The sequence below is a fragment of the Ranitomeya imitator genome, chromosome 9 (genome assembly GCF_032444005.1).
Source record: "Ranitomeya imitator isolate aRanImi1 chromosome 9, aRanImi1.pri, whole genome shotgun sequence".
Classification (NCBI taxonomy): domain Eukaryota; kingdom Metazoa; phylum Chordata; class Amphibia; order Anura; family Dendrobatidae; genus Ranitomeya; species Ranitomeya imitator.
The window spans coordinates 9,314,080-9,340,560 of record NC_091290.1 but is presented as its reverse complement, the minus strand read 5'-3'; the positions used below and the strand labels follow the sequence as shown (position 1 = coordinate 9,340,560).

At 45.3% G+C, this 26,481-nt stretch overlaps 1 protein-coding gene across 2 annotated transcripts in view; it reads left to right on the top strand.

The window, feature by feature from the left end:
- The window catches only part of CREB3L1 (cAMP responsive element binding protein 3 like 1), a 56,299-nt gene extending 43,982 nt beyond the window's left edge, over positions 1-12,317 (top strand). Inside the window, exons 4-12 of one of the 2 annotated variants that reach the window (XM_069740152.1) lie at positions 27-102; positions 492-649; positions 781-930; positions 1,460-1,518; positions 1,709-1,777; positions 3,158-3,257; positions 5,298-5,424; positions 10,411-10,621; positions 11,688-12,317. In XM_069740152.1, coding sequence (XP_069596253.1) covers positions 27-102; positions 492-649; positions 781-930; positions 1,460-1,518; positions 1,709-1,777; positions 3,158-3,257; positions 5,298-5,424; positions 10,411-10,621; positions 11,688-11,712 — 975 coding nt within the window. In that variant the 3' untranslated portion in view covers positions 11,713-12,317. The remainder of the gene's footprint in view (positions 1-26; positions 103-491; positions 650-780; positions 931-1,459; positions 1,519-1,708; positions 1,778-3,157; positions 3,258-5,297; positions 5,425-10,410; positions 10,622-11,687) is intronic. The other variant, XM_069740153.1, reaches the window with a different exon arrangement.
- The last annotated feature ends 14,164 nt before the right edge of the window (positions 12,318-26,481 follow it).

Here is a 26,481-nt window from a genome sequence, read left to right as displayed (position 1 = left end):
TAATGCCTAATGTTTGTATTTTGCAGAATGTTTCTCGAAATTCAATATCGCACATAAAATTAGAGCCAGGAATCCCAAACCATCTGCTAAATGTAACCTCAGGTAAGTGATCGGATATCTGGAGCGTGCATGTGCACACAGTGGAGATTTAGAGGGGTGTACCGGGGGTCCAGCACCTCTAGGCCAGTGACCTCTGATGCTGACCATCTCAGGATAATGGCCGCTCAGCTTTTCTGTACCCCGCACCACATTTGATATATTTTTTGCATTGCTGTGCAGTAACTTGCGGCACTCCAGCTGCTGGGAGTTGTAGTTTCACAACCGCTTGATTTTAATTTTCAATTATTGTCAATTGTCATAAACTCTTAATACGGTGGGGCCTTTAATGATGTTCCCCAAAAATGGCGTTTGTGTTTTTTTTTATTGTTATCACAGGCAGATCGGTGGTGGTCACAGGACTGCAAATTGATATTGGTCTTTTTCTGTTCCAGATGTTTTAGGGGTCATGCCTCTCACTCCCCCCAGTAGTCACAGCAGTGACAGTGATGGATCTCAGAGTCCTCGCTCTCTTCCACCCCCAAGTCCGGCCCGTCCAGCCGCGCGGTCATCTCATGCCATCTCCTCCTCACCGCTGCTCACCGCTCCCCATGTAAGTGCCCAGCTAGGAGGGCAACCATCTCCCCTATTTTTTGGGGGGGGTCCTTTCCCAGATCTATGAAGTATTTTGTCACATTATGGACACTGAGATATGGGATTTTTTTTCTTTTTCTCGGCACGTAGAAGCTCCAGGGCACGTCAGGACCGCTCATGCTGACAGAAGAGGAACGACGCACCTTAGTGGCTGAGGGGTACCCCATTCCTACCAAGCTGCCCCTGACAAAAACAGAAGAGAAAGCCCTGAAGAGAGTGCGTCGGAAGATTAAGAACAAGGTGAGGACGGGACTTACGTGTCCAGCTCTGAAGACCATAGACTGCATATGTCGCTGTAGAACTAGGCACCTACATGGGTCACCAGCCCGTGTGCCGAATAAGCCATGGACTAAAGTCCTTAGTTTAAACACGAAGAATGCACGAATGCTTTCTTCCCGGGACAGCGCCACTCCTGTTCACAGGTCGTGTGTGGTATTGCAAATAAGCCCCATCCATTTCCCTTGAGCTGCAATGCCATGCACAGCCGCTGGACAGAGAAAGCAGCCATGTCCTGTGCAACCTTTTACCTTGAGCCGCTCCACTTTCCCATGCTCACGCTTGGTGGCCCCTTTCTATGCTTCCTAAAAACGTGTGGACTGCTCGGCCCATCATCATTAATGTAAATGCGGTCATAGGGTAGAGGGATGGAAAGACTCTGCTCTGGAGTCCATTCACATGGGGTTGCCATGATGTTAGGAGCTTTGCCGACTTTATATATTCTGGCCTTGGTGTAAAATATAGATTGTCACCGGATTTTTATTTCTCCCAGATCTCGGCACAGGAGAGTCGGAGGAAGAAAAAGGAGTATGTGGAGTGCCTAGAAAAGAAGTGAGTCCTGTGATGTGGCCCCAGGCGCGTTCCCAGTCCAGGGGTGCGGTGTCTCATGCGTCGCCCTGATGACTATCAGCCATGTATCCTAGTTGCATTGTTCCTTTTGTTCTGTGTCACCGCATAGCACTCCACATGCGCACCGTCTGCTGCGTCCATTGTGTTTTATGTCGCCGCTGCTTTCTTGCAGGGTGGAATCGTTCACATCACAGAACAGCGAGCTGTGGAAAAAGGTGGAGACTCTGGAGAACGCCAATAGGTGAGATATACGTCCACGCTCTCAGCATTTTGCACCACATAATCCTTTTGCCATAATATCTGCGAGGCCTTGTTACAGCACAGGGGCTCCGACCTGGCCACTATGGCCGCTCATGTGCCCTGTCCCCAGCAGGACTAGCTGAGGAGGATTTCCATAGTCAGGTATACCTGATGCATTTACCCCTGGAGATTGTACTTGTGCATTAAATGAAAGCCCATTTTACAGTATCCTCTTCCCCTGCGCAGAGCCCTCATGTACCAGCCATGGCTATAAAGTCTGTCTCTCGTATTGGAGGACTGGACACATCCATGCATTATATGGGCAGCCCAAAGGCACTATGTAATGCTCCATTTGCCCTGCAGGGGTGCTGCAGAGGAACTAAACATTTGCTACTTGGTTTCCTCCCACCGAACACTGAAAATTAACTACCAAGTTTATGTTAGAACAACCATTTTTGCCAAATAATGGATTTCCAAGTGACCAATGGGCCTGTGGTTTACACTTAATTAAATCTCTAAATTATAGCTGAATACACAGGCACATTTGGTGATATCAGAGGGTTACTTTAAGGATAATGCACAAATTGTTTGCATGGGGCCTATCATAGGCATATGTAATAGGGTCACATATATTATTAATGGTGCCGTGTTCCAGATCCGTGCACCTCAGTGATTGCACATAGCTATAATATGGCCATCAGTATGGGAATAAAACATTAATAAATGACTATATTGTCCTTCCTGCTATTCTGCACTTATATCCCAGACCAAGCGCACAGGCGCCACAGGTAATACCCCCCCAAATAATAGTAAACTTCCCACTGGATCCATAAACAGTCATCTATTTCCAATTGCAAGAACCTGCGTTCTATTATTTTATTGACACTTTGAAAACTTCTTGTATTTTTAACCAGAACAAACTGAAGTTTGGAAAAAATAAGAGGAAAAAAATAGCAGACAAATGTTTACTGGGCGGATTGGGTCCTGCTGGAAGGTGTATAACCCGGGCCTTGTCTCAGACTGGGCAGAGCCGCTCATACTGGGAGAGTGCAGGAATGTGGCGCCATCTGGTGTTCACACCTGGCAATGACTTGTTAAGAATTCTGCAATAGGACAATATTATTGTAATACACTAATCCTGGGTAAAGAGTCACTATGTAAGAAGTAAAGGTGTCAGAGTAGGAGGTGCTGACGTTGTCATTGCACCCACTGACCCCTCTACAGCCAAAGAGAAGCATTACTAAATGGCGAGGTAGCTGAAGGGCAGTTGTAGATTTTTCACTTCTGACAGCCCTGTCACTCAGCTTTCCCGGACTCCTGAGTTGCAGATCTTTCAGGCTATTGCTACAGCTCCGCTCTGAAGTTGTGTTTTACTCCACAGGTCTCTGCTGCAGCAGTTACAGAAGCTCCAGGCTTTAGTAACAGGAAAAGTGCCAAGACCCTGCAAACTTGCAGCAACCCAGACGGGAACTTGTCTTATGGTAGGTCCTAGGATAAGATGACCCCGTGTGATGGCGGAACAATGCGACAGCCGGCCTTCATCTCCTCTGGACTTCAGAGACCTCCGGTTATTTGTAGAAATGTGCCCCCTTGTGGGTGACCCCGATGGGCCGAAGAGTCTTATGTGTAGGAGACTCCGGTCTCTGTGCTTTACTCTGAGCCAAGGGCGAGTTACTTGTATCATGTGCACATGCATGTTATATACATATATATATATATATATATATATATATATATATATATATTCACCTGTGCTGCGGTCTGTCTGCATAACAAACCTGACATTATATCATATATGTATTATAATGTACCTATAAATCTTACAAATTCAGTTATACAGGCTCATGTTCCCCATATTACATCACCTAAGTGTTCTCCAGAGCGTCTGCCCCCCTGAGTGCTCTCCGGAGCGTCTGCACCCCTAAGTGCTCTCCAGAGTGTCTGCACCCCTAAGTGTTCTCCAGAGCATCTGCCCCCGAGTGTTCTCCAGAGCGTCTGCGTCCCTAAGTGCTCTCCGGAGTGTCTGCCCCCCTGAGTGTGTTCTGGTGCGCCTGCACCCCTGAGTGTTTTCTGAAGCGTCTGCACCCCTGAGTGTTTTCTGGTGCGCCTGCACCCCTGAGTGTGTTCTGGTGCGCCTGCACCCCTGAGTGTTTTCTGGAGCGTCTGCCCTCCTGAGTGTTTTCTGGAGCCTCTGCACTCCTGAGTGTTTTCTGGTGCGCCTGCACCCCTGAGTGTTTTCTGGTGCGCCTGCACCCCTGACTGTTTTCTGAAGCATCTGCACCCCTGAGTGTTTTCTGAAGCGTCTGCACCCCTGATTGTTTTCTGGAGCGCCTGCACCCCTGAGTGTTTTCTGGAGCGCCTGCACCCCTGAGTGTTTTCTGGAGCGCCTGCACCCCTGAGTGTTTTCAAGAGCGTCTGCACCCCTGAGTGTTTTCAAGAGCGTCTGCGCCCCTGACTGAGTGTTCTCCGGAGTCTCTGTACTATGTTTTATGTCCGCCTCAGTGTCTGTTTATCAGTGTCCCCAGCAGCTTCCATTGATAACTCTGCTCATTCGGGGGTCTTCACCACTGACCATTCTCCAGTATGACTATTAGTGGCCGTACACTGGATGCTCTTGATTAATAATCGTGACTACGGGAACAATTCTAAGAGAATGATAAAAGTGACCCATCTGTGGGCAGGTGGCGCTTATCTCCGGCCGGACCACCCTACAGCTGATACTGAACTGTGACCATAACACAACTGGTTGTAGATCTTTACACCCGGCATTGAATTCAGCGCTGGTCATACAAATCACATAGGTTGTTAGCTCCCCCTAGTGGTGGCCGCACAAGTCCAGGATTTTACCATGTTATTCTATGACCGTGTGAGATGAAGATGAGGATGGGCAGCCCTGAGCACCATCACCCCTACACAGCGGAATTACACTCTGAGATTGTGGAGCCGTCATCTTGGGAGCTCGTTCTGAGTTTTGCTTTGCTGTCTTATAACTTTGTATATTCCTGGTACAGATTAACTTCTTCTCATCTCAGTGATGGCAGATCGCTGAAATACACCATCATTTAATGAACGCCGAGGATCTGACCTCTGGAACCCCCCAATAACCCTGATCCCGAGAATAAAGCTCCTGCTCAGCTAAGTTTGTTGTGCAGGGGACCCCTTTATTCTCGGGGTTTCTGGGGGTCCCAGCGATCATTAAGTGACGGCATAATCTAGGGATATGGCATCACTAACGCAGATGAGGACAGCCCTTTAATATCTTGTTTCCATTAACCATGACTGGAGCTGTTTTCCTGTGCTTTAGCCCATTCGGCCATTTCTAATGCTGCCCCCTATGGGTAAGAGCATGCACCTGCAGCTCTCAGATTCTTCACTCCTGGCATGTGTTATGTGTGGGGCCCCTATGGTGCCGGTCTCGGTATAACACTTACTGATGTACGTGATGGCGATATCTCCATACTAACACTGTAACCGTCTCTCGTTTGCACGCCGTCCCTCTGACTTCTCTCTCCTCTCTGCAGGTTGTCGCACTGTGTTTTATTCTTGCCTTTGGCTCCATGATTCCGTCCTTCCCAGAGTTCTCTACGGGGTCTCAGACAGTGAAATCGGCCCCTCTTTTGGCACCCGACCTGTATACCCTCAGCCAGAGTAAGACTCCGAATCCTTGCCTTCCTTTCCTTTCCTGCGAGCTGATCGGGTTCTGTTGGGACGGCTCCGGTGACTTCCCCCATAGGATAAGTGGCGCCATCGGTGCCTGGCGGCTGCTGATCTCCGCTCTCCATAGAAATACAAAGCCTGCTAGACTGTGCTGATTGGAGTAGGAATGACCTCGGTCAGGATTAGGCCATATTCCCATATGCAGAATGACCAATCCTTCGCTCTCGGCCATGGCTGACAACTGGGAACAATAGATTGCACAGGAATTAGGAATTAGACCAAAGCTTTGGGGTCTCCTTAATTATAGAATTCCTTTTACTTTTCCATCACAAACTTAAAACAATCATGTCAGAGACGCGGTCTCCGGCTAAAAGTGAGTCATGAAATGACGACCTGTCTAATGAAACCTTGTCTCGCCCCGTCCGTCCTGAAACTGAAGGGCTTAGAAAATTGGGAGGATTAAGATCTCTGCTTTGTGTCACTTAATGGAAACTTTCATTGGATCCTCCCAGAGTCATGTCCGTCTCTGGAGGAGCCATCGTGTTCGAGCATTACAAGGACTCTCTGCTAGATACCATAAGAACTGTGTAATGCTTTATGTCACCAGTGGTGGCGCTGCAGAGGGGCTGAACACTTATTGCACTGAGATTATATATGATCACTGGGGGGTCCAACCAGCACAAGATCCATTTGATCAGCTGATTGTTGGGGGTCTTCTTAACAAAAAGGAAAATGTCCAAACAAGAGAACTGACATCTAAGTGCAGCTGCCAGAATGTAAGAACTATCGAAGGAAGTAGCACAGACAAAAAAAGAGATCAAAGTCGGACTCCTGTGCAGCGGGCAGAGACTAGTCTAGATGAGAGTCACTCCTGAGCATCGAGGTGAGACTAGTCTAGATGAGAGTCACTCCTATATACCGGGCAGAGGCGAGCCTAGATCAGAGTTACTCCTGTGCATCAGTAGAGATGAGCATAGATCAGAGTCACTCCTGTGCATCAGTAGAGATGAGCGTAGATCAGAGTCACTCCTGTGCATCAGTAGAGATGAGCCTAGAACAGAGTCACTCCTATGCATCGGGCAGAGACGAGCCTAGATCAGAGTCACTCCTGTGCACCGGGCAGAGATTAGCCTAGATCAGAGTCACTCCTGTGCATCAGTAGAGATGAGCCTAGATCAGAGTCACTCCTGTGCACCGGGCAGAGACGAGCCTAGATCAGAGTCACTCCTGCGCACCAGTAGAGATGAGCCTAGATCAGAGTCACTCCTGTGCACCAGGCAGAGATTAGCCTAGATCAGAGTCACTCCTGTGCACCGGGGAGAGACGAGCCTAGATCAAAGTCACTCCTGTGCACCGGGCAGAGACGAGTCTAGATCAGAGTCACTCCTGTGTACCGGGCAGAGACGAGCCTCGATCAGAGTCACTCCTGTGCACCAGTAGAGAAGTGCCTAGATCAGAGTCACTCCTGTGCACCAGTAGAGATGAGCCTAGATTAGAGTCACTCCTGTGTACCGGGCAGAGACGAGCCTAGATCAGAGTCACTCCTGTGCATCAGTAGAGAAGTGCCTAGATTAGAGTCACTCCTGTGCACCAGTAGAGATTAGCCTAGATCAGAGTCACTCCTGTGCACCAGTAGAAAAGTGCCTAGATTAGAGTCACTCCTGTGCACCAGTAGAGATGAGTCTAGATTAGAGTCACTCCTGTGCATCAGTAGAGATTAGCCTAGATCAGAGTCACTCCTGTGTACCGGGCAGAGATTAGCCTAGATCAGAGTCACTCCTGTGCATCAGTAGAGATGAGCCTAGATCAGAGTCACTCCTGTGCACCGGGCAGAGACGAGCCTAGATCAGAGTCACTCCTGCGCACCAGTAGAGATGAGCCTAGATCAGAGTCACTCCTGTGCACCAGGCAGAGATTAGCCTAGATCAGAGTCACTCCTGTGCACCGGGGAGAGACGAGCCTAGATCAAAGTCACTCCTGTGCACCGGGCAGAGACGAGTCTAGATCAGAGTCACTCCTGTGTACCGGGCAGAGACGAGCCTCGATCAGAGTCACTCCTGTGCACCAGTAGAGAAGTGCCTAGATCAGAGTCACTCCTGTGCACCAGTAGAGATGAGCCTAGATTAGAGTCACTCCTGTGCACCGGGCAGAGATGAGCCTAGATCAGAGTCACTCCTGTGTACCGGGCAGAGACGAGCCTAGATCAGAGTCACTCCTGTGCATCAGTAGAGAAGTGCCTAGATTAGAGTCACTCCTGTGCACCAGTAGAGATTAGCCTAGATCAGAGTCACTCCTGTGCACCAGTAGAAAAGTGCCTAGATTAGAGTCACTCCTGTGCACCAGTAGAGATGAGCCTAGATTAGAGTCACTCCTGTGCATCAGTAGAGATTAGCCTAGATCAGAGTCACTCCTGTGTACCGGGCAGAGATTAGCCTAGATCAGAGTCACTCCTGTGCATCAGTAGAGATGAGCCTAGATCAGAGTCACTCCTGTGCATCAGTAGAGAAGTGCCTAGATTAGAGTCACTCCTGTGCATCAGTAGAGATTAGCCTAGATTAGAGTCACTCCTGTGCACCAGTAGAGATGAGCCTAGATTAGAGTCACTCCTGTGCATCAGTAGAGATTAGCCTAGATCAGAGTCACTCCTGTGTACCGGGCAGAGATTAGCCTAGATCAGAGTCACTCCTGTGCATCAGTAGAGATGAGCCTAGATCAGAGTCACTCCTGTGCACCGGGCAGAGATTAGCCTAGATGAGAGTCACTCCTGTGCATCAGTAGAGATGAGCCTAGATCAGTCACTCCTGTGCACCAGTAGAGATGAGCCTAGATCAGAGTCACTCTTGTGCACCAGGCAGAGATTAGCCTAGATCAGAGTCACTCTTGTGCACCAGTAGAGATGAGCCGAGATCAGAGTCACTCCTGTGCATCAGTAGAGATGAGCCTAGATCAGAGTCACTCCTGTGCACCGGGCAGAGATTAGCCTAGATTAGAGTCACTCCTGTGCATCAGTAGAGATGAGCCTAGATCAGAGTCACTCCTGTGCACCGGGCAGAGATGAGCCTAGATCAGAGTCACTCCTGTGCACCAGTAGAGATGAGCCTAGATCAGAGTCACTCCTGTGTACCGGGCAGAGATGAGCCTAGATCAGAGTCACTCCTGTGCACCAGTAGAGATGAGCCTAGATCAGAGTCACTCCTGTGTACCGGGCAGAGATGAGCCTAGATCAGGTCACTCCTGTGCAGCGGGCAGAGATTAGCCTAGATCAGAGTCACTTCTGTGTACCAGGCAGAGACGAGCCTAGGTCAGAGTCACTCCTGTGCAGCGGGCCGACATGTGCCTAGATCAGAGTCACTCCTGTGCAGCGGGCAGACATGTGCCTAGATCAGAGTCACTCCTGTGCAGCGGGGAGATGTGCCTAGTCAGGTAGAAGGTACAGCTTTATTGTTCACTTTGTGATTGCAATCTGTGCAGATCATCAATGGAAGCAATTAAAACTCTCCTCAAAAAGGGAAACAACTACTGTAGCTATGTAGCGCCACCTATTGGAGGTGCCAATAAGGCAGTGTTTGACCATTTGATGAGCCTTGCTGCATGGCTTAGGATATTTAGTCAGACCTATGTCTTCTTCAAGAGATAGATGGCCATCTGGAGACCTGTGTTTTGGGGTCTTTAACAGTATAGTAGGTTAATGGCAGCTCACCTCCTCCAGTATATTTTAGTGCAGAGCACAGAAATTTGTCCTGAGATGACGATAAATGTCCAATAAGAAAAAATGGTGGTTTCCAGCTCCAGATAAAAACAAGTCCATTTATTGAAACACATTAAAAATAGCATCTCCATGAATGGGGAGAAAGTGGAGGCAGAAAAAATATTTGATAAACAGATGCAACGCGTTTCAGCCGCGGCTCCTGCTTCCTTTATCAATGCTATTCTGTCACAAATGACCGAACGCTATGCGCTATATTGTACTCGTTTTCTGGGGGAGAGGCCATTGATGGAGGTCTTGAGGTTACTTTTTCTTGTCACTGACTTATAGGGTGAATACCATCCATAGGTGACATTCGAGAAACGACTTTCTTCCTCTTTAAGGAGAGCTAACTTGCATATCCTTTTCTCATGCAGAATTGCCTGTCCTATAAAAGGTACAGTAAGGCTACGTTCACATTTGCGTTCTGCCGGGCTGTGTCGGGCACAGCCGCGGCGACGCATGCGCCATGCGCCCCTATAGTTTAACATGGGGGCGCATGGACATGTGTTTGCATGCGTTTTGCGATGCATGCGTTTTTTTTTTTGCCGCAAGCGTTAGGGCGCAGATGACGCAGCAAGATGCATTTTTTTTGCGTCCAAAATTCTGCAAAAAAGGACGCATGCATCGCAAAACTATGCGTTTTAGCGTGCGTTTTTGTGCGTATTTGTTTGCATTGTGCGTTGCGTCGCCGACGCAACATCGCACAACGCAAATGTGAACGTAGCCTAACTCCGAAAACACTAATGTAGTCATATTAATTCACAGAAAACACAAAACAAAAAAATATAAAATATATTCAAGAAAAGCACTAAGAAAGAGCGGTCAGGGCAGGCCGGAGAGCAGAAGGCTGCAGACCCCAATTCTAATGCACAGGACCTAAATAATAGTCCTTTTCTACAGGTGTCCACATCGTGTGTGTGTGAACCTGATTTCCTGGGAGGAATACTTCCAAAACTAAACACTTTTGATCTGCACTTGAACCATAGAAATGTCTCACACTTTATTCGTTTCGACATTGTCGGACCCTATAGAAAAGGCAGCGATTTATGGGTTGCGCTGATTGCAGGAAAGCTATAATGCAATATTTTCTCTACGACATGCTTTCCCATAAGACTGTCAATAACGTGAAGGGGATACACTGTTTTTGATATTTTTGCCTATTTTACATACTGAAATAATCTGCATTTTTGTAATGTAATAGTTTTCTGTTTTTTGTTTTTTTTCCCCAGTCCGCTCCCGAAGCCTCTTGTCCTACGATGAAGGAGCTGGAGTTTCATCAGAGGATCCCAGTGCAGGTTTGGGAAACCACAGAAAATGGAGATCTGGCGCAGCATCTCTCAGCGACCATCTCGAAAACGCGGCTCACGAAAGGGACAAGTACTTTGGACAAACAGACCGGAAGAACCAGACACATGGAGGATTCGCAGGGCAGGAAGAGGGGTGAGTGGTCACTTTGTGGTCATCTCCTGTTCCCGCTGATCATCTGTTCTAAAATATTTCTTCCTTTTATGCAAATCATCTTAAAAAGTGCATGAGACCAATTGTAGAAAAGCCAAATAAAGTCTAAACTGCCGGTCAGTCCATGGAGACTCCGACACCGTGCGGGGATCCCGGGATGTAATAGTCTCACACCCCTCCGTCAACCATTGAAGATTTCCCTAACTCTCCAGCGTGGTACTGGTTTAACTTGGATGTCGAATTGTCACACCCTTTCTCTTACATACCTCCAAGGAGGGAAATTATCAATGCATGTTCACCAGGAAGTAAAAAAAAAAGTCTCACATTTTTGTGCCCAAAAATTTTGCACATTTTTTTCAATCCCCACCCCCCAAAAAATTAATTTGCCGATGATTAGTATGAAGCTATGTGTCAGTAGCTTGTCATTTACCCCAATTTACCCCAAGTCTACGGCGACCGGTCAGATGTTTTATTCTCTGGACAGCCCAAGATGCACAGAGACAGAGTGACGCGTGACTCCTAATAAATTTGCAGCCTTCTGTTCAGGACCGGCCGTGATGAATTTCCTTCTTTTTTTGCATCGGAGACCATTAGTTTTCATTGGTGCATAATCAATTTGGTGCCGATTTTACTACTACGTACCAGCAGCGTCATTCCTATTAGCTTGAAAAAATGTAATAAATCACTTTGCACCTAAATTTTGGCACAAATTACGCCAAAAACAGCTGCAACTCGTCCCTCTTCTTTGTGACCACAAGGGTTTTTGGAGACAAGGTTTCGTGGTCTCTATGAATGGGCAGTGTGTATATATATATATATATATATATATATATATATATATATATATATCAACCACCCAAGTTTAGTTTTGAACCACAGTCCTCAGTATCCAGGAATTGTTCCTGTTCCTTGCAGATATTGCCATTTTCTCACCGAGGCGGCGGTGTTCCTCCGGGCCCGGCTCTGGGCTGCATTAATGTCATTGCATGACAGCATGTCCCATGTCATCAATTCAAGACTGACCGTGACCTTTTTTTCTCTTTCACAGGGGCACAGGCTCTGAGTTATTGTAGGGTTGGAGCCAAGGGGAGAGGGATCGAAAGCTGAGCACTATACCTGGGTGGAGCAGGAAGAAAAACAATTGAGATTTCTGGAATTAAAGACTAAAACACCTCGGTGATCCCAGACCAGAATCTCAACCTCCCCATCAGATTTCGGCCTGCAGCACCATGGCATCAATGTAATGCGATCAGAGACTCTGCCAACGTGGAGCTGACACAACGGCCCTCCTTGTGCCCGAGGCAGCGAGCGAGACTGACGGCGGCTTCTTCTGCGCACCAAAGGGGGACGCGACTGCTCGGCCTTCCATCTTGCACTATAAGGAACCCAATTTGACTTTATGGAAAGCCAATACTAATCGATAATCCTTACTTGTCCCCGGGAAATGACTTTTGCCCTGCTCTGCCCATGATCCCACCAGCCTGAACGTCTCCTGTGGGCCTCGGCGGACCCCTCTGTCCCTGTACATAACACACCTGGATCTCCTGGAGAAAATTGGTTAGTTAACGCAAGCTTTGTACGCACGGATACAGATTTATACGCTTCTCATCTCCGCTCTCTGCCTGCTTCAGTCAAGCAAAATAATAATAATAAAAAAAACAAACAATAGCATCAGCAAGCACGTCTCCGGTGTGAGTCACTCAAAGGGGAGGAGGGCGCGAAACAGGCCAAAGCCGAAAGGAGGGGAGCAGGGAAGTAATGCAAAAGGGAGAGGAAATCCCAGATGCTGAATAATGCATGGAAGGTAGCGCGTGTGTACAAGCAGGGTCGTGCGGAGCGGAAGGGGTTAATCAGTCAGATGCAGATGTTTGCAGACATGGAAAAGTCAGTGAGCAGTGACTCCAATAATTCTTAATCATCTTTCCTGCCGCTGACAGATCACATTCACCTAATGAGATCAAGCCTCGCTCCATCGGCGGTGGCAGCAGGAGCAGCGGCCTCTCCCTGCACTTGTAGCTGCAACCCCGGGTCCCCTGTGCGGTCCGTACCTGGGGCATTGGCTCCGTTACTCAATTATCCGTGACCCTGAGCATTAGTATTGAATCATGAAGTCCTACTACATGAACTGCGCAGAAATGTATCATTACTGGCAATGCTGAACCACGGTCGGCCATACACGGTACCATGTGCCGTACCGTCTGTTCAGAATGACAATAGACAGGGCAGAGACCACCATACACTGCAAAACCAACAACCAACATGGTCTACACACAATGCCACACTGTAGTGCTGACATAATACTGACATACAGTGCTGAAATAGTGTCATATGATGCACAAATACACACAGTGCTCAAATACCATCATATAGTGCTCACACACAATATTGACATACAGTGCTGAAATAGTGTCATATGATGCACAAATACACACAGTGCTCAAATACCATCATATAGTGCTCACACACAATACTGACATACAGTGCTGAAATAGTTTCATATGATGCACAAATACACACAGTGTTCAAATACCATCATACAGTGCTCACATAATACTGACATACAGTGCTGAAATAGTGTCATATGATGCACAAATGCACACAGTGTTAAAATACCATCATATAGGGCTCACATATTACTGACATACAGTGCTGAAATAGTGTCATATGAAGCACAAATAAACAGTGCTCAAATACCATCATATAGTGCTCACATAATACTGACATTACAGTGCTGAAATAGTGTCATATGAAGCACAAATACACACAGTGCTCAAATACCATCATACAGTGCTAAAATAATACCATCATTCAGTGCTGAAATAGTGTCATATGATGCACAAATACACACAGTGCTCAAATACCATCATATAGTGCTCACATAATACTGACATACAGTGCTGAAATAGTGTCATATGATGCACAAATACACACAGTGCTCAAATACCATCATATAGTGCTCACATAATACTGACATATAGTGCTGAAATAGTGTCATATGAAGCACAAATACACACAGTGTTCCGATACCATCATACAGGGCTCACATAATACTGACATACAGTGCTGAAATAGTTTCATATGATGCACAAATACACACAGTGTTCAAATACCATCATATAGGGCTCACATAATACTGACATACAGTGCTGAAATAGTGTCATATGAAGCACAAATACACAGTGCTCAAATACCATCATATAGTGCTCACATAATACTGACATACAGTGCTGAAATAGTGTCATATGAAGCACAAATACACACAGTGCTCTAATACCATCATACAGTGCTAAAATAATACCATCATTCAGTGCTGAAATAGGGTCATATGATGCACAAATACACACAGTTCTCAAATACCATCATATAGTGCTCACATAATACTGACATACAGTGCTAAAATAGTGTCATATGATGCACAAATACACACAGTGTTCAAATACCATCATATAGGGCTCACATAATACTGACATACAGTGCTGAAATAGTGTCATATGATGCACAAATACACATAGTGCTCAAATACCATCATATAGTGCTCACAGAATACTGACATACAGTGCTAAAATAATACCATCATTCAGTGCTGAAATAGTGTCATATGATGCACAAATACACACAGTGCTCAAATACCATCATATAGTGCTCACATAATACTGACATACAGTGCTGAAATAGTGTCATATGATGCACAAATACACACAGTGTTCAAATACCATCATATAGGGCTCACATAATACTGACATACAGTGCTGAAATAGTGTCATATGATGCACAAATACACACAGTGCTCAAATACCATCATATAGGGTTCACATAATACTGACATATAGTGCTGAAATAGTGTCATATGAAGCACAAATACACACATTGCTCAAATACCATCATAAAGTGCTAAAATAATACCATCATTCAGTGCTGAAATAGTGTCATATGATGCACAAATACACACAGTGCTCAAATACCATCATATAGTGCTCACATAATACTGACATACAGTGCTGAAATAGTGTCATATGATGCACAAATACACACAGTGTTCAAATACCATCATATAGGGCTCACATAATACTGACATACAGTGCTGAAATAGTGTCATATGATGCACAAATACACACAGTGCTCAAATACCATCATATAGGGTTCACATAATACTGACATATAGTGCTGAAATAGTGTCATATGAAGCACAAATACACACATTGCTTAAATACCATCATAAAGTGCTAAAATAATACCATCATTCAGTGCTGAAATAGTGTCATATGATGCACAAATACACACAGTGCTCAAATACCATCATATAGTGCTCAAGTAATACTACCAGACAGTGCACAAATAACACACAAATATTGTGGGGAAATAATACCACCACACAGAGCTCAACTAAATAGCAACATGCAGTGCTGAAATAATGCATAGATTTGAACCACAAATATTCATACTATATAGTGCTCAAATACTTTCATACAGTACTCAAAAATACCACCACACAGTGCTTAAATTATTTCAAAATATATTTCTCAAATAATACAGACATACGTTGCTCAAATAATACCACCATACAGTGCTCGAATAATGCAAACATGTGGTGGAAAAAGAATACCACCATGCACTGCTGAAATAATACCACCATACTGTGCTCAATAAATTACCAACATATACTGCAAACGTAATAGACTCTACAATGATTATAATACTTGTTTCACGCCATGCTACCATATAGTGATCAATTAATGCACCTATACATTGCTGAAATAATACTATCATACAGTGCTTAAGTAATACAAATGTACAGTGCTCAGGTATTACCACGATGCAGTGCTTAAATAGTACCAACATATAGTGCTGAAGTAATACCACCATGCAGTGCTTAAATACCATCATATAAAACTCAATACCAACTTAGTACTCAACTAATACCACTGAAAAAAAACAGTGCTCAGATAATAACCACCATACTGTGCTCAGAGAATACAAATATATAGTGGTCAAATAATACCACTATACTGTTGTGAAGTAATGTGAGTGAACAAAAAACAGTGCTCAGATAATACAAACAACGATCACCACAAAATACTGCAATATACTTAGAAATAGTGTACTTTACATAAGAGGTAGTGCCACACATTGCAACTCCACAGGGCCATACCACCGCACATACTTGTGCCATAACCCTGCACATACTTGTACCATACCACCGCAAATACCTGTGCATTACCACCGCACATACCTGTGCCATACCACCACACATACTTGTACCATACCACCACACATACCTGTACCATACCACCGCAAATACCTGTGCCATACCACCGCACATACTTGTGCCATACCACCGCACATACCTGTGCCATACCACCACACATACCTGTGCATTACCACCGCACATACCTGTACCATACCACCGCACATACTTGTACCACACCACCACACATACCTGTACCATACCACCGCACATACCTGTACCATACCACCGCACATACCTGTGCCATACCACCTCACATACCTGTACCATACCACCGCACATACCTGTGCCATACCACCGCACATACTTGTACCATACCACCACACATACCTGTACCATACCACCGCACATACTTGTACCATACCACCACACATACCTGTACCATACCACCGCAAATACCTGTGCCATACCACCGCACATACTTGTGCCATACCACCGCACATACCTGTGCCATACCACCACACATACCTGTGCATTACCACCGCACATACCTGTACCATACCACCGCACATACTTGTACCATACCACCACACATACCTGTACCATACCACCGCACATACCTGTGCCATACCACCGCACATACTTGTACCATACCACCACACATACCTGTACCATACCACCGCACATACCTGTGCCATACCACCGCACATACTTGTACCATACCACCACACATACCTGTACCATACCACCGCACATACTTGTACCATACCACCACACATACCTGTACCATACCACCGCAAATACCTGTGCCATACCACCGCACATACTTGTGCCATACCACCGCACATACCTGTGCCATACCACCACACATACCTGTGCATTACCACCGCACATACCTGTACCATACCACCGCACATACTTGTGCCATACCACCGCACATACCTGTGCCATACCACCTCACATACCTGTGCCATACCACCGCACATACCTGTGCCATACCACCACACATACCTGTGCCATACCACAGCACATACCTGTGCCATACCACCGCACATACCTGTGCCATACCACCTCACATACCTGTGCCATACCACCACACATACCCGTGCCATACCACCGCACATACCTGTGCCATAACACAGCACATACCTGTGCCATACCACCTCACATACCTGTGCCATACCACCACACATACCCGTGCCATACCACCGCACATACCTGTGCCATACCACCGCACATACCTGTGCCATACCACCGCACATACTTGTGCCATACCTCCGCACATACTTGAATAATAGCAATGTACGGTGGTGTAATAACCGCCCCATACATACAGCAGCCTAATAACGGTGCTGCCATACAATGCCTCCGTAGTTGTGCTATGCAGTTAATATAAAGGTTCATTATAGGCACAAGCCTCGAGGGTCCTCAGCAGCCACTCACGCTCCAGCTCTTGAAAAAAAAATGAATGCGCTAGTTGATCCGTTTTTAATAAATCTCTCCCCATGTGTCTATCAGCTGCACTCAGCCCCCTGTGTGCACCGGCCGCTCTAATCTTCGCCATTGTGAGAGGGATCAGAGCAAAAATTCCTACTATATAACTGCACCTGATGGGTGAGATGCGGAGAACCCCAAACATGTGCGTTTACTTCCTCTGGAGGGTCCCCATATTCTCCCCTCGTTTATTAGACAAATTGTCACCACCTTGTGACGACCGAGAGTTACTGCAGGTCCAGCCGCAAAGTGTCAATGTATTTATTATCACTTCTATATCGCCACTAATGGCCGATCAGTCTGTGATAGATGTGTGGGAGGAAACCCAAGTATTATTATTAATCATTATGCTTTGCTTATACAGCGGCACCATCATATACCGCAGCGCCTTACAGACATCATCATCACCGTTCCCATTGGGGCTCACAACCTTTGTATGTTCTCCCCGTGTTTGTGTGCGTTTCTTCCAGGTTCTCCAGTTTCCTCCCAAACTTCAAAGATTGACAGAGAATCTACAAGTGCTTCTGACAAAATTAGAATATCATCAAAAAGTTTCCGTAATTTATTTCATTTCTTCGATAGAAAAAGTGAATCTCCTATATTCTATAGTCATTAGAAACAGAGTGAACTATTTCACGTGTTTATTATTTCTGTTAATGTTGATGATTATGGCTTACAGCCAATGAAAACTCAAAAGTCATTATCTCAATATATTAGAATACTTTATAGCACCAGCATGAAAAATGATTTTAAAATCTGAAATGTCGTCCTACTGAAATGTATGATCAGTAAATGCACTCAATACTTGGTCGCAGCTCCTTTTGCATCAGTTACTGCATCAATGCGGTGTGACATGGAGGCGATCAGTCTGTGGTGCTGCTGAGGGGCTATGGAAGCCCAGGTTGCTTTGATAGCAGCCTTCAGCTCATCTGCATTGTTGGGTCTGGTGTCTCTCATCTTCCTCTTTACAGTACTCCATAGATTAAGGTCAGGTGAGTTTGCTGCCAATCAAGCCCAGTGATACTGTTGTTTTTACACCAGGTATTGGTACTTTTGGCAGTGTGGACAGGGGCCAAGTCCTGCTGGAGAATGACATTTCCATCTCCAAAAAGCTTGTCGGCAGAGGGAACCATGAAGTGCTCTAAAATGTCCCGGTAGACAGCTGCACTGACTTTGGTCCTGATAAAACACAGTGGACCTACCCCAGCAGATGACATGGCTCCCCAAACATCACTGACTGTAGAGACTTCACACTAGACCTCCAGCAGCTTGGATTGTGGCCTCCACTCTTCCTCCAGACTCTGGGACCTTGATTTCCAAATGAAATGCAAAATGTACTTTCATCTGGAAACAACACCTTGGACCACTGACAACAGTCCAGTTCTTTTCCTCTTTGGCCAAGGTAAGACACTTCTGGCGTTGTCTATTGGTCATTAGTGGCGTAACACAAGGAATGTGACACTTGTAGCCCATGTCCTGGACACGTCTGTGTGTGGCGGCTCTTGGAGCAATGACTCCAGCAGCAGTCCACTCCTTGTCAATCTCCCCCAAATTTTTGAATGGACTTTTCTTAACCTCTTCAAGGCTGCTGTTATCCCGGTTCCTTGTGCACCTTTTTCTACCACACTTTTTTCTTCCACTCAACTTTCCATTGATATACTTGTATACAGCACTGTGTGAACAGCCGGCTTCTTTAGCAATGACCTTTTGTGGCTTCCCCTCCTTGTGGAGTGTGTCAGTGACGCCTTCTGGACATCTGACAAGTCAGCAGTCTTCCCCATGATTGTGGAGCTGCTGAAACAAACTAAGGGACCTTTATTAATGCTTAAGAAGCCTTTATAGGTGTTTTTTGTTAATTATTCTAAGTTACTGAGATAATGACTTTTGGGTTTTCATTGGCTGTAAGCCATAATCATCAACATTAACAGAAATAAACACCTGAAATAGATCACTCTGTGTGTAATAACTCTATATAATATATGAGATTCACTTGTTGTATTCAAGAACTGAAATAAATTCACTTTTTGATGATATTCTAATATTGTGAGAAGAACCTGTAGAAAGATATATCTAATATATAATTGCCTAGAATACTACTTCCTGCAATTTGTGCCAACTTCCTGTCCGGAGCTAATGTCCGGAGCTAATGTCCGGAGATAATGTCCGGAGCTAATGTCCGGAGATAAGTGACGTCAACAGTGTCCAGTGTCTGATTGGTTGCCGCCTGCTGCGAGCGACCAATCAGAAACGTGCCGTACTGTGACACACTCCGCCCGCCATTTTGGTGTGATTTTTGAATTTTTACCTCACAGCAAGTTTCTACTGCGTGGAGGCGGGCCCAGTGACGTTGCTCTTCAAGCTCCTGCCGAATTTCGTCAAAAAAATGATAATACCATTTACCAAAACTATATATATTTAGTTGTGAAGTGGTTCAGTGACATTTTCACACCAATTTTGAACTTTTGTTTGGTGTTTTCTCCATATACTGCCTATTATTCACTGACTGTTATACTGAGAGACTGCCGTTTATTAACCTCTTCTTTGCCACATTGGGTATATTGCTCTATTATTTGCCACATAAGGACATTGTCCATTATTGCCCAGCAATTTCTCTGCAATATAAACTGCCTATTTATTAATATCTGCATTCCTGCAAAGAACTATTGCCTATTATTAACTGGCTATTTTCCTACTACCTGACATTGTTCTTAAGCAAAGAACCGTTGTTGTGGCATTTGCCACAACACGCAAAGTTGTCGTCTGATGTCTTTCATCCCTCCCCTCATAAGCATGTTCATGGATCCTGTGTAACTGTACCTTAAATAACAATAATTGTCAAGAGCTGGTAAGTGCAGCCATTTTTTGTTCTTTCTTACTATTATTTATTAATTGTATTATTTTTACATTTGAATAAATAAAGTATATATGGATTCTAGACTCCCGATTCTTTAGAATCGGGCTGCCATCTAGTATGATATAAATGGATATAGATGTAAATCTATGTAAAGTCTTGTCTAAAGTCCACTTTAAGGGAGGATATTAGCGAAGGGAATGAGGATGTCGAGTCCATATGGGTTGAAATTCATGGAGGGAAAAATGGTAACAAAATTCTCATTGGGGTCTGTTACAAACCCCCAAATATAACAGAAAGCATGGAAAGTCTACTTCTAAAGCAGATAGATGAAGCTGCAACCCATAATGAGGTCCTGGTTATGGGGGACTTTAACTACCCGGATATTAACTGGGAAACAGAAACCTGTGAAACCCATAAAGGCAACAGGTTTCTGCTAATAACCAAGAAAAATTATCTTTCACAATTGGTGCAGAATCCAACCAGAGGAGCAGCACTTTTAGACCTAATACTATCTAATAGACCTGACAGAATAACAAATCTGCAGGTGGTTGGGCATTTAGGAAATAGCGACCACAATATTGTGCAGTTTCACCTGTCTTTCACTAGGGGGACTTGTCAGGGAGTCACAAAAACATTGAACTTTAGGAAGGCAAAGTTTGACCAGCTTAGAGATGCCCTTAATCTGGTAGACTGGGACAATATCCTCAGAAATGAGAATACAGATAATAAATGGGAAATGTTTAAGAACATCCTAAATAGGCAGTGTAAGCGGTTTATACCTTGTGGGAATAAAAGGACTAGAAATAGGAAAAACCCAATGTGGCTAAACAAAGAAGTAAGACAGGCAATTAACAGTAAAAAGAAAGCATTTGCACTACTAAAGCAGGATGGCACCATTGAAGCTCTAAAAAACTATAGGGAGAAAAATACTTTATCTAAAAAACTAATTAAAGCTGCCAAAAAGGAAACAGAGAAGCACATTGCTAAGGAGAGTAAAACTAATCCCAAACTGTTCTTCAACTATATCAATAGTAAAAGAATAAAAACTGAAAATGTAGGCCCCTTAAAAAATAGTGAGGAAAGAATGGTTGTAGATGACGAGGAAAAAGCTAACATATTAAACACCTTCTTCTCCACGGTATTCACGGTGGAAAATGAAATGCTAGGTGAAATCCCAAGAAACAATGAAAACCCTATATTAAGGGTCACCAATCTAACCCAAGAAGAGGTGCGAAACCGGCTAAATAAGATTAAAATAGATAAATCTCCGGGTCCGGATGGCATACACCCACGAGTACTAAGAGAACTAAGTAATGTAATAGATAAACCATTATTTCTTATTTTTAGTGACTCTATAGCGACAGGGTCTGTTCCGCAGGACTGGCGCATAGCAAATGTGGTGCCAATATTCAAAAAGGGCTCTAAAAGTGAACCTGGAAATTATAGGCCAGTAAGTCTAACCTCTATTGTTGGTAAAATATTTGAAGGGTTTCTGAGGGATGTTATTCTGGATTATCTCAATGAGAATAACTGTTTAACTCCATATCAGCATGGGTTTATGAGAAATCGCTCCTGTCAAACCAATCTAATCAGTTTTTATGAAGAGGTAAGCTATAGACTGGACCACGGTGAGTCATTGGACGTGGTATATCTCGATTTTTCCAAAGCGTTTGATACCGTGCCGCACAATAGGTTGGTACACAAAATGAGAATGCTTGGTCTGGGGGAAAATGTGTGTAAATGGGTTAGTAACTGGCTTAGTGATAGAAAGCAGAGGGTGGTTATAAATGGTATAGTCTCTAACTGGGTCGCTGTGACCAGTGGGGTACCGCAGGGGTCAGTATTGGGACCTGTTCTCTTCAACATATTCATTAATGATCTGGTAGAAGGTTTACACAGTAAAATATCGATATTTGCAGATGATACAAAACTATGTAAAGCAGTTAATACAAGAGAAGATAGTATTCTGCTACAGATGGATCTGGATAAGTTGGAAACTTGGGCTGAAAGGTGGCAGATGAGGTTTAACAATGATAAATGTAAGGTTATACACATGGGAAGAGGGAATCAATATCACCATTACACACTGAACGGGAAACCACTGGGTAAATCTGACAGGGAGAAGGACTTGGGGATCCTAGTTAATGATAAACTTACCTGGAGCAGCCAGTGCCAGGCAGCAGCTGCCAAGGCAAACAGGATCATGGGGTGCATTAAAAGAGGTCTGGATACACATGATGAGAGCATTATACTGCCTCTGTACAAATCCCTAGTTAGACCGCACATGGAGAACTGTGTCCAGTTTTGGGCACCGGTGCTCAGGAAGGAAATAATGGAACTAGAGAGAGTACAAAGGAGGGCAACAAAATTAATAAAGGGGATGGGAGAACTACAATACCCAGATAGATTAGCGAAATTAGGATTATTTAGTCTAGAAAAAAGACGACTGAGGGGCGATCTAATAACCATGTATAAGTATATAAGGGGACAATACAAATATCTCGCTGAGGATCTGTTTATACCAAGGAAGGTGACGGGCACAAGGGGGCATTCTTTGCGTCTGGAGGAGAGAAGGTTTTTCCACCAACATAGAAGAGGATTCTTTACTGTTAGGGCAGTGAGAATCTGGAATTGCTTGCCTGAGGAGGTGGTGATGGCGAACTCAGTCGAGGGGTTCAAGAGAGGCCTGGATGTCTTCCTGGAGCACAACAATATTGTATCATACAATTATTAGGTTCTGTAGAAGGACGTAGATCTGGGTATTTATTATGATGGAATATAGGCTGAACTGGATGGACAAATGTCTTTTTTCGGCCTTACTAACTATGTTACTATGTTACTATGTTACTATGTAAATAAAAAGATCGATACAGGATATAAACATAAATAGAAATAAGTTAGATAATGGTATATACATAAAATACGTAGATGAGAGAAATAGATATAGGATATAGAGCTAACTAGATAGAATAGATGGGGGATAGATATTACATAGATAGATAATGATGTATAGATAAAATATATGAATCCTTACATTTACGATCATTAGATAAGAGAAGCCTTTTTCGGTGTTTTCTATGTTTCAAACTGTTTATTGACCCATTATGTAATGAGAAGTAGAGAAGCAAATGAAAACGAGGACAGAAGACCTCAGGGCGTAATAAACAGTGACAAATTAGATAGTGACAATGAGCGCGGAGAAAACCATTGTATCAGATCTTCATAATGATGGGAAACAACAGAAAGAAGAGACATCCAAGACCTTGAAACGAGACTTTATGTTGAATAGAATATGAGTATAATGTATGACAGAGCGAGAGCAACAACTCTGCCACACAAAAGCGGCCTACGTAACACCCCGCTCCACTGACACAAATTAGGGCAAACGGAGTCTCAAGATAACAATAGAATAAGAAAAAAAATATATCAGAATATAGAAGAGTGTTAAAAGAAGAATTAAAAAAAAGTAGAGAAGAAAGTACTAGATAGGAAGAAGGAACATTTACAAAGAGTGTTCTTCAAGTCCCCAACTCCACTGGGAACAAATCCTGTCCCATCAGTTGTCACATCCTCCGAATATTGCACCCATGGTAGTAACCAAGTCTTGTGGTTACTGATTAACCATGCTGGCTTCTAATGTTACTCCTCGTCACAGCTCCTGCAGTAGTAATCCTGGTGACCTACATGAGATCCATCACGTCTCCCGTGTGTAAAGGAGTCATAGGTGACTGTCTGTATCAGGGGAAAACAGCCACTCCAGACCACCAGAAATGTGATAGCGAACCTGCACCCCCCATAACACCTAAAACAAAGGGGGGAGGATCCTGTAAAAATCTGTGCCAGACCCCGAGGAGTTTATACCTGGGTTCCTCCATAGATGTATTCATAAACACGTTTAGCCGTATCATGCCAATGCTTCACACAACTAAACGCAATTTTGCCAGTTAGATTTGTTTCTCATTACTGCTGTAGCATGGCTAAAGGGTGTGTAGTCGATGGGAGGTATGTGCCACATAAGTGCCTTGTTACGGTATGGTAGCCCAGGGGTATTTCTGTCTTGCACATAACCATGTAAATATATGTGTTTCAGGACCTGTGGTAATGTCAGACCACATGGCTAATCATGTGATGGGTTACTGGGTGTGGTTAGCTCTATTTAAGACTGGCTAATGCTTTACACAGGAGATATGTGTGGAGGTGAAACCCTCCTGAGTGTGTTACGGCTTCAGGACTGAGCCGGAAGAACTGGACACTTGTTTTTCTTTGCCTGAACCAAAGGCTATTTTGTTTTCTGTTGTTTTGCCACATGGTTTATGAAGCAATAAACCCAGTGAACTTTAAAGGAACACGTCTCCTGAGTGTCAGCCGTCGCAGCTGAGTGAGTGGAACCCCTACAATTGGTGGAGAATGCGGGCAGCGTTCCCAGCGGAGACGTGAGTTTATTTTTGAATGTCCTGGGTCAAGGCTGTTGCAAGCCAGCAAGCATTGCCGGAGAAAATGGAGGACTTGCTGAAACACTTGGTCCAGCAGGAGCAAAGGCAGCAAGAGACCAACAGGCTGTTGATGCAGCAGATACAACAGAGCCAGCAGGAGCAACGGCAGCAGATGCAGCAAAACCAGCAGGAGCAACGGCAGCAGATGCAGCAGAGCCAGCAGGAGCATCAGCAGCAGATGCAGCTTCTGGCAACCGCCATCCAGGGCAAGGCGAGCGCCCCAACCCCAGGTTTGGCTGATGACACCCACGTCCGGAAGACGGTAAGACGCGCATTGCAGAAAATGACTCCCGGGGATGATGTTGAGGCCTTCCTGACGGTGTTTGAGAGGGTCGCTGAGAGGGAAAAACTTCCGCCAGAGCAGTGGGCAGAGGTACTTGCGCCATACCTGACAGGAGAACCCCAGAAGGCGTACTATGATTTGACCTTGCAGGATGCCAAAGAGTATCACAAATTGAAAGCCGAGATTCTCGCACGTTTGGGGGTGACACTGACTGTCAGGACACAGCGAGTTCACTCCTGGGGCTATCACCGAGACAAACCACCTCGTTCCCAAATGTTTGATCTGTTGCACCTGGTCCAGAAATGGCTGCAGCCAGAATCCTCTGCGCCTGCACAGATGGTAGAACGGGTGATGATGGATCGGTTTGTCCATTCCCTCCCGAGGCCTATACAGTCTTGGGTTGCCCAGGGTGATCCCCAGAATGCCGACGAGCTGATCGGACTGGTTGAGAGATACCAAGGGTTGGAAGGCTCCTTCGGGAGGCAGCCCATGCCGTACTGGGGGTCCCAGAAGGCAGCTGAGTCCCAAAAAGGGGTGGTGCGTCCAAGGTCACAAAGGGCGGGGGAGGTGGTGCCCAAGGTCCCCACGGGTGATATTATTTGTTGGAGGTGCCACAAGCCAGGACATATAGCTGCCCGTTGTTCCCAAACCACTGAGCAGATGGACTGCAGCATGGGACGCCGTTGTTCATACTATGCGTATCCAGCCTGTAGTGTGAACTCTCCATCTAACAAGGGACCTCAAGCGTGTCCCGTAAAGGTGAACGGTCGAGCAGTAACGGCACTGTTAGACTCGGGGAGCCTAGTGACCCTGGTGAGGGCCACTTTTCCTCTCCACCTGCTCCCAGGAAAGTAGGTCGGAGTGCGGTGCATACATGGTGATGCAAAGGACTACCCTATGGCCAGGGTGGACATTGAAACGGCATGTGGTACTGAGTCCCACATAGTCGGCGTAGTTCAGGACTTGTTGCACCCTATAATTATTGGCCGGGATTTCTGTTTGTTTTGGGATTTGTGGGGAAAAGGTTCTGAGCTCCCTGGCAGGGAACCAGTGAACCCTGGAAGGGTATCGCCACACCCAGAGGCAGACAGCTTTCCTTTTTGTGTTCTGGTTGGGGATGAGGAGGAAGTATCCCCTACATCTGACATTTTGGAGTTAGAAGTTACCGGTGAAAATTTTGGGACTGCCCAACATAGGGACCCCACTCTGAGGGAAGCCTTTAATAATGTCACAGTTATTGACGGGGTGGTACAGGAGCCGGGGGCAGACACAAGATTTCCCCATTTTCTGTTGAGGGGGGAGTTGTTGTACCGGGTCACGAAAATAAGGGAGGAGTTGGTAGAGCAGTTGATAGTGCCGGGTCCGTATAGACGGAAAGTGTTGGACATGGCCCATTCACACATCTTGGGTGGACACCTGGGGGTGGAAAAAACGCAGGAACGGGTTGTGCAGAGGTTCTATTGGCCTGGGTGTCACCGGGAAATAGTGAACTATTGCAGGTCCTGCCCTACATGTCAGCTAACTGCTCCCACT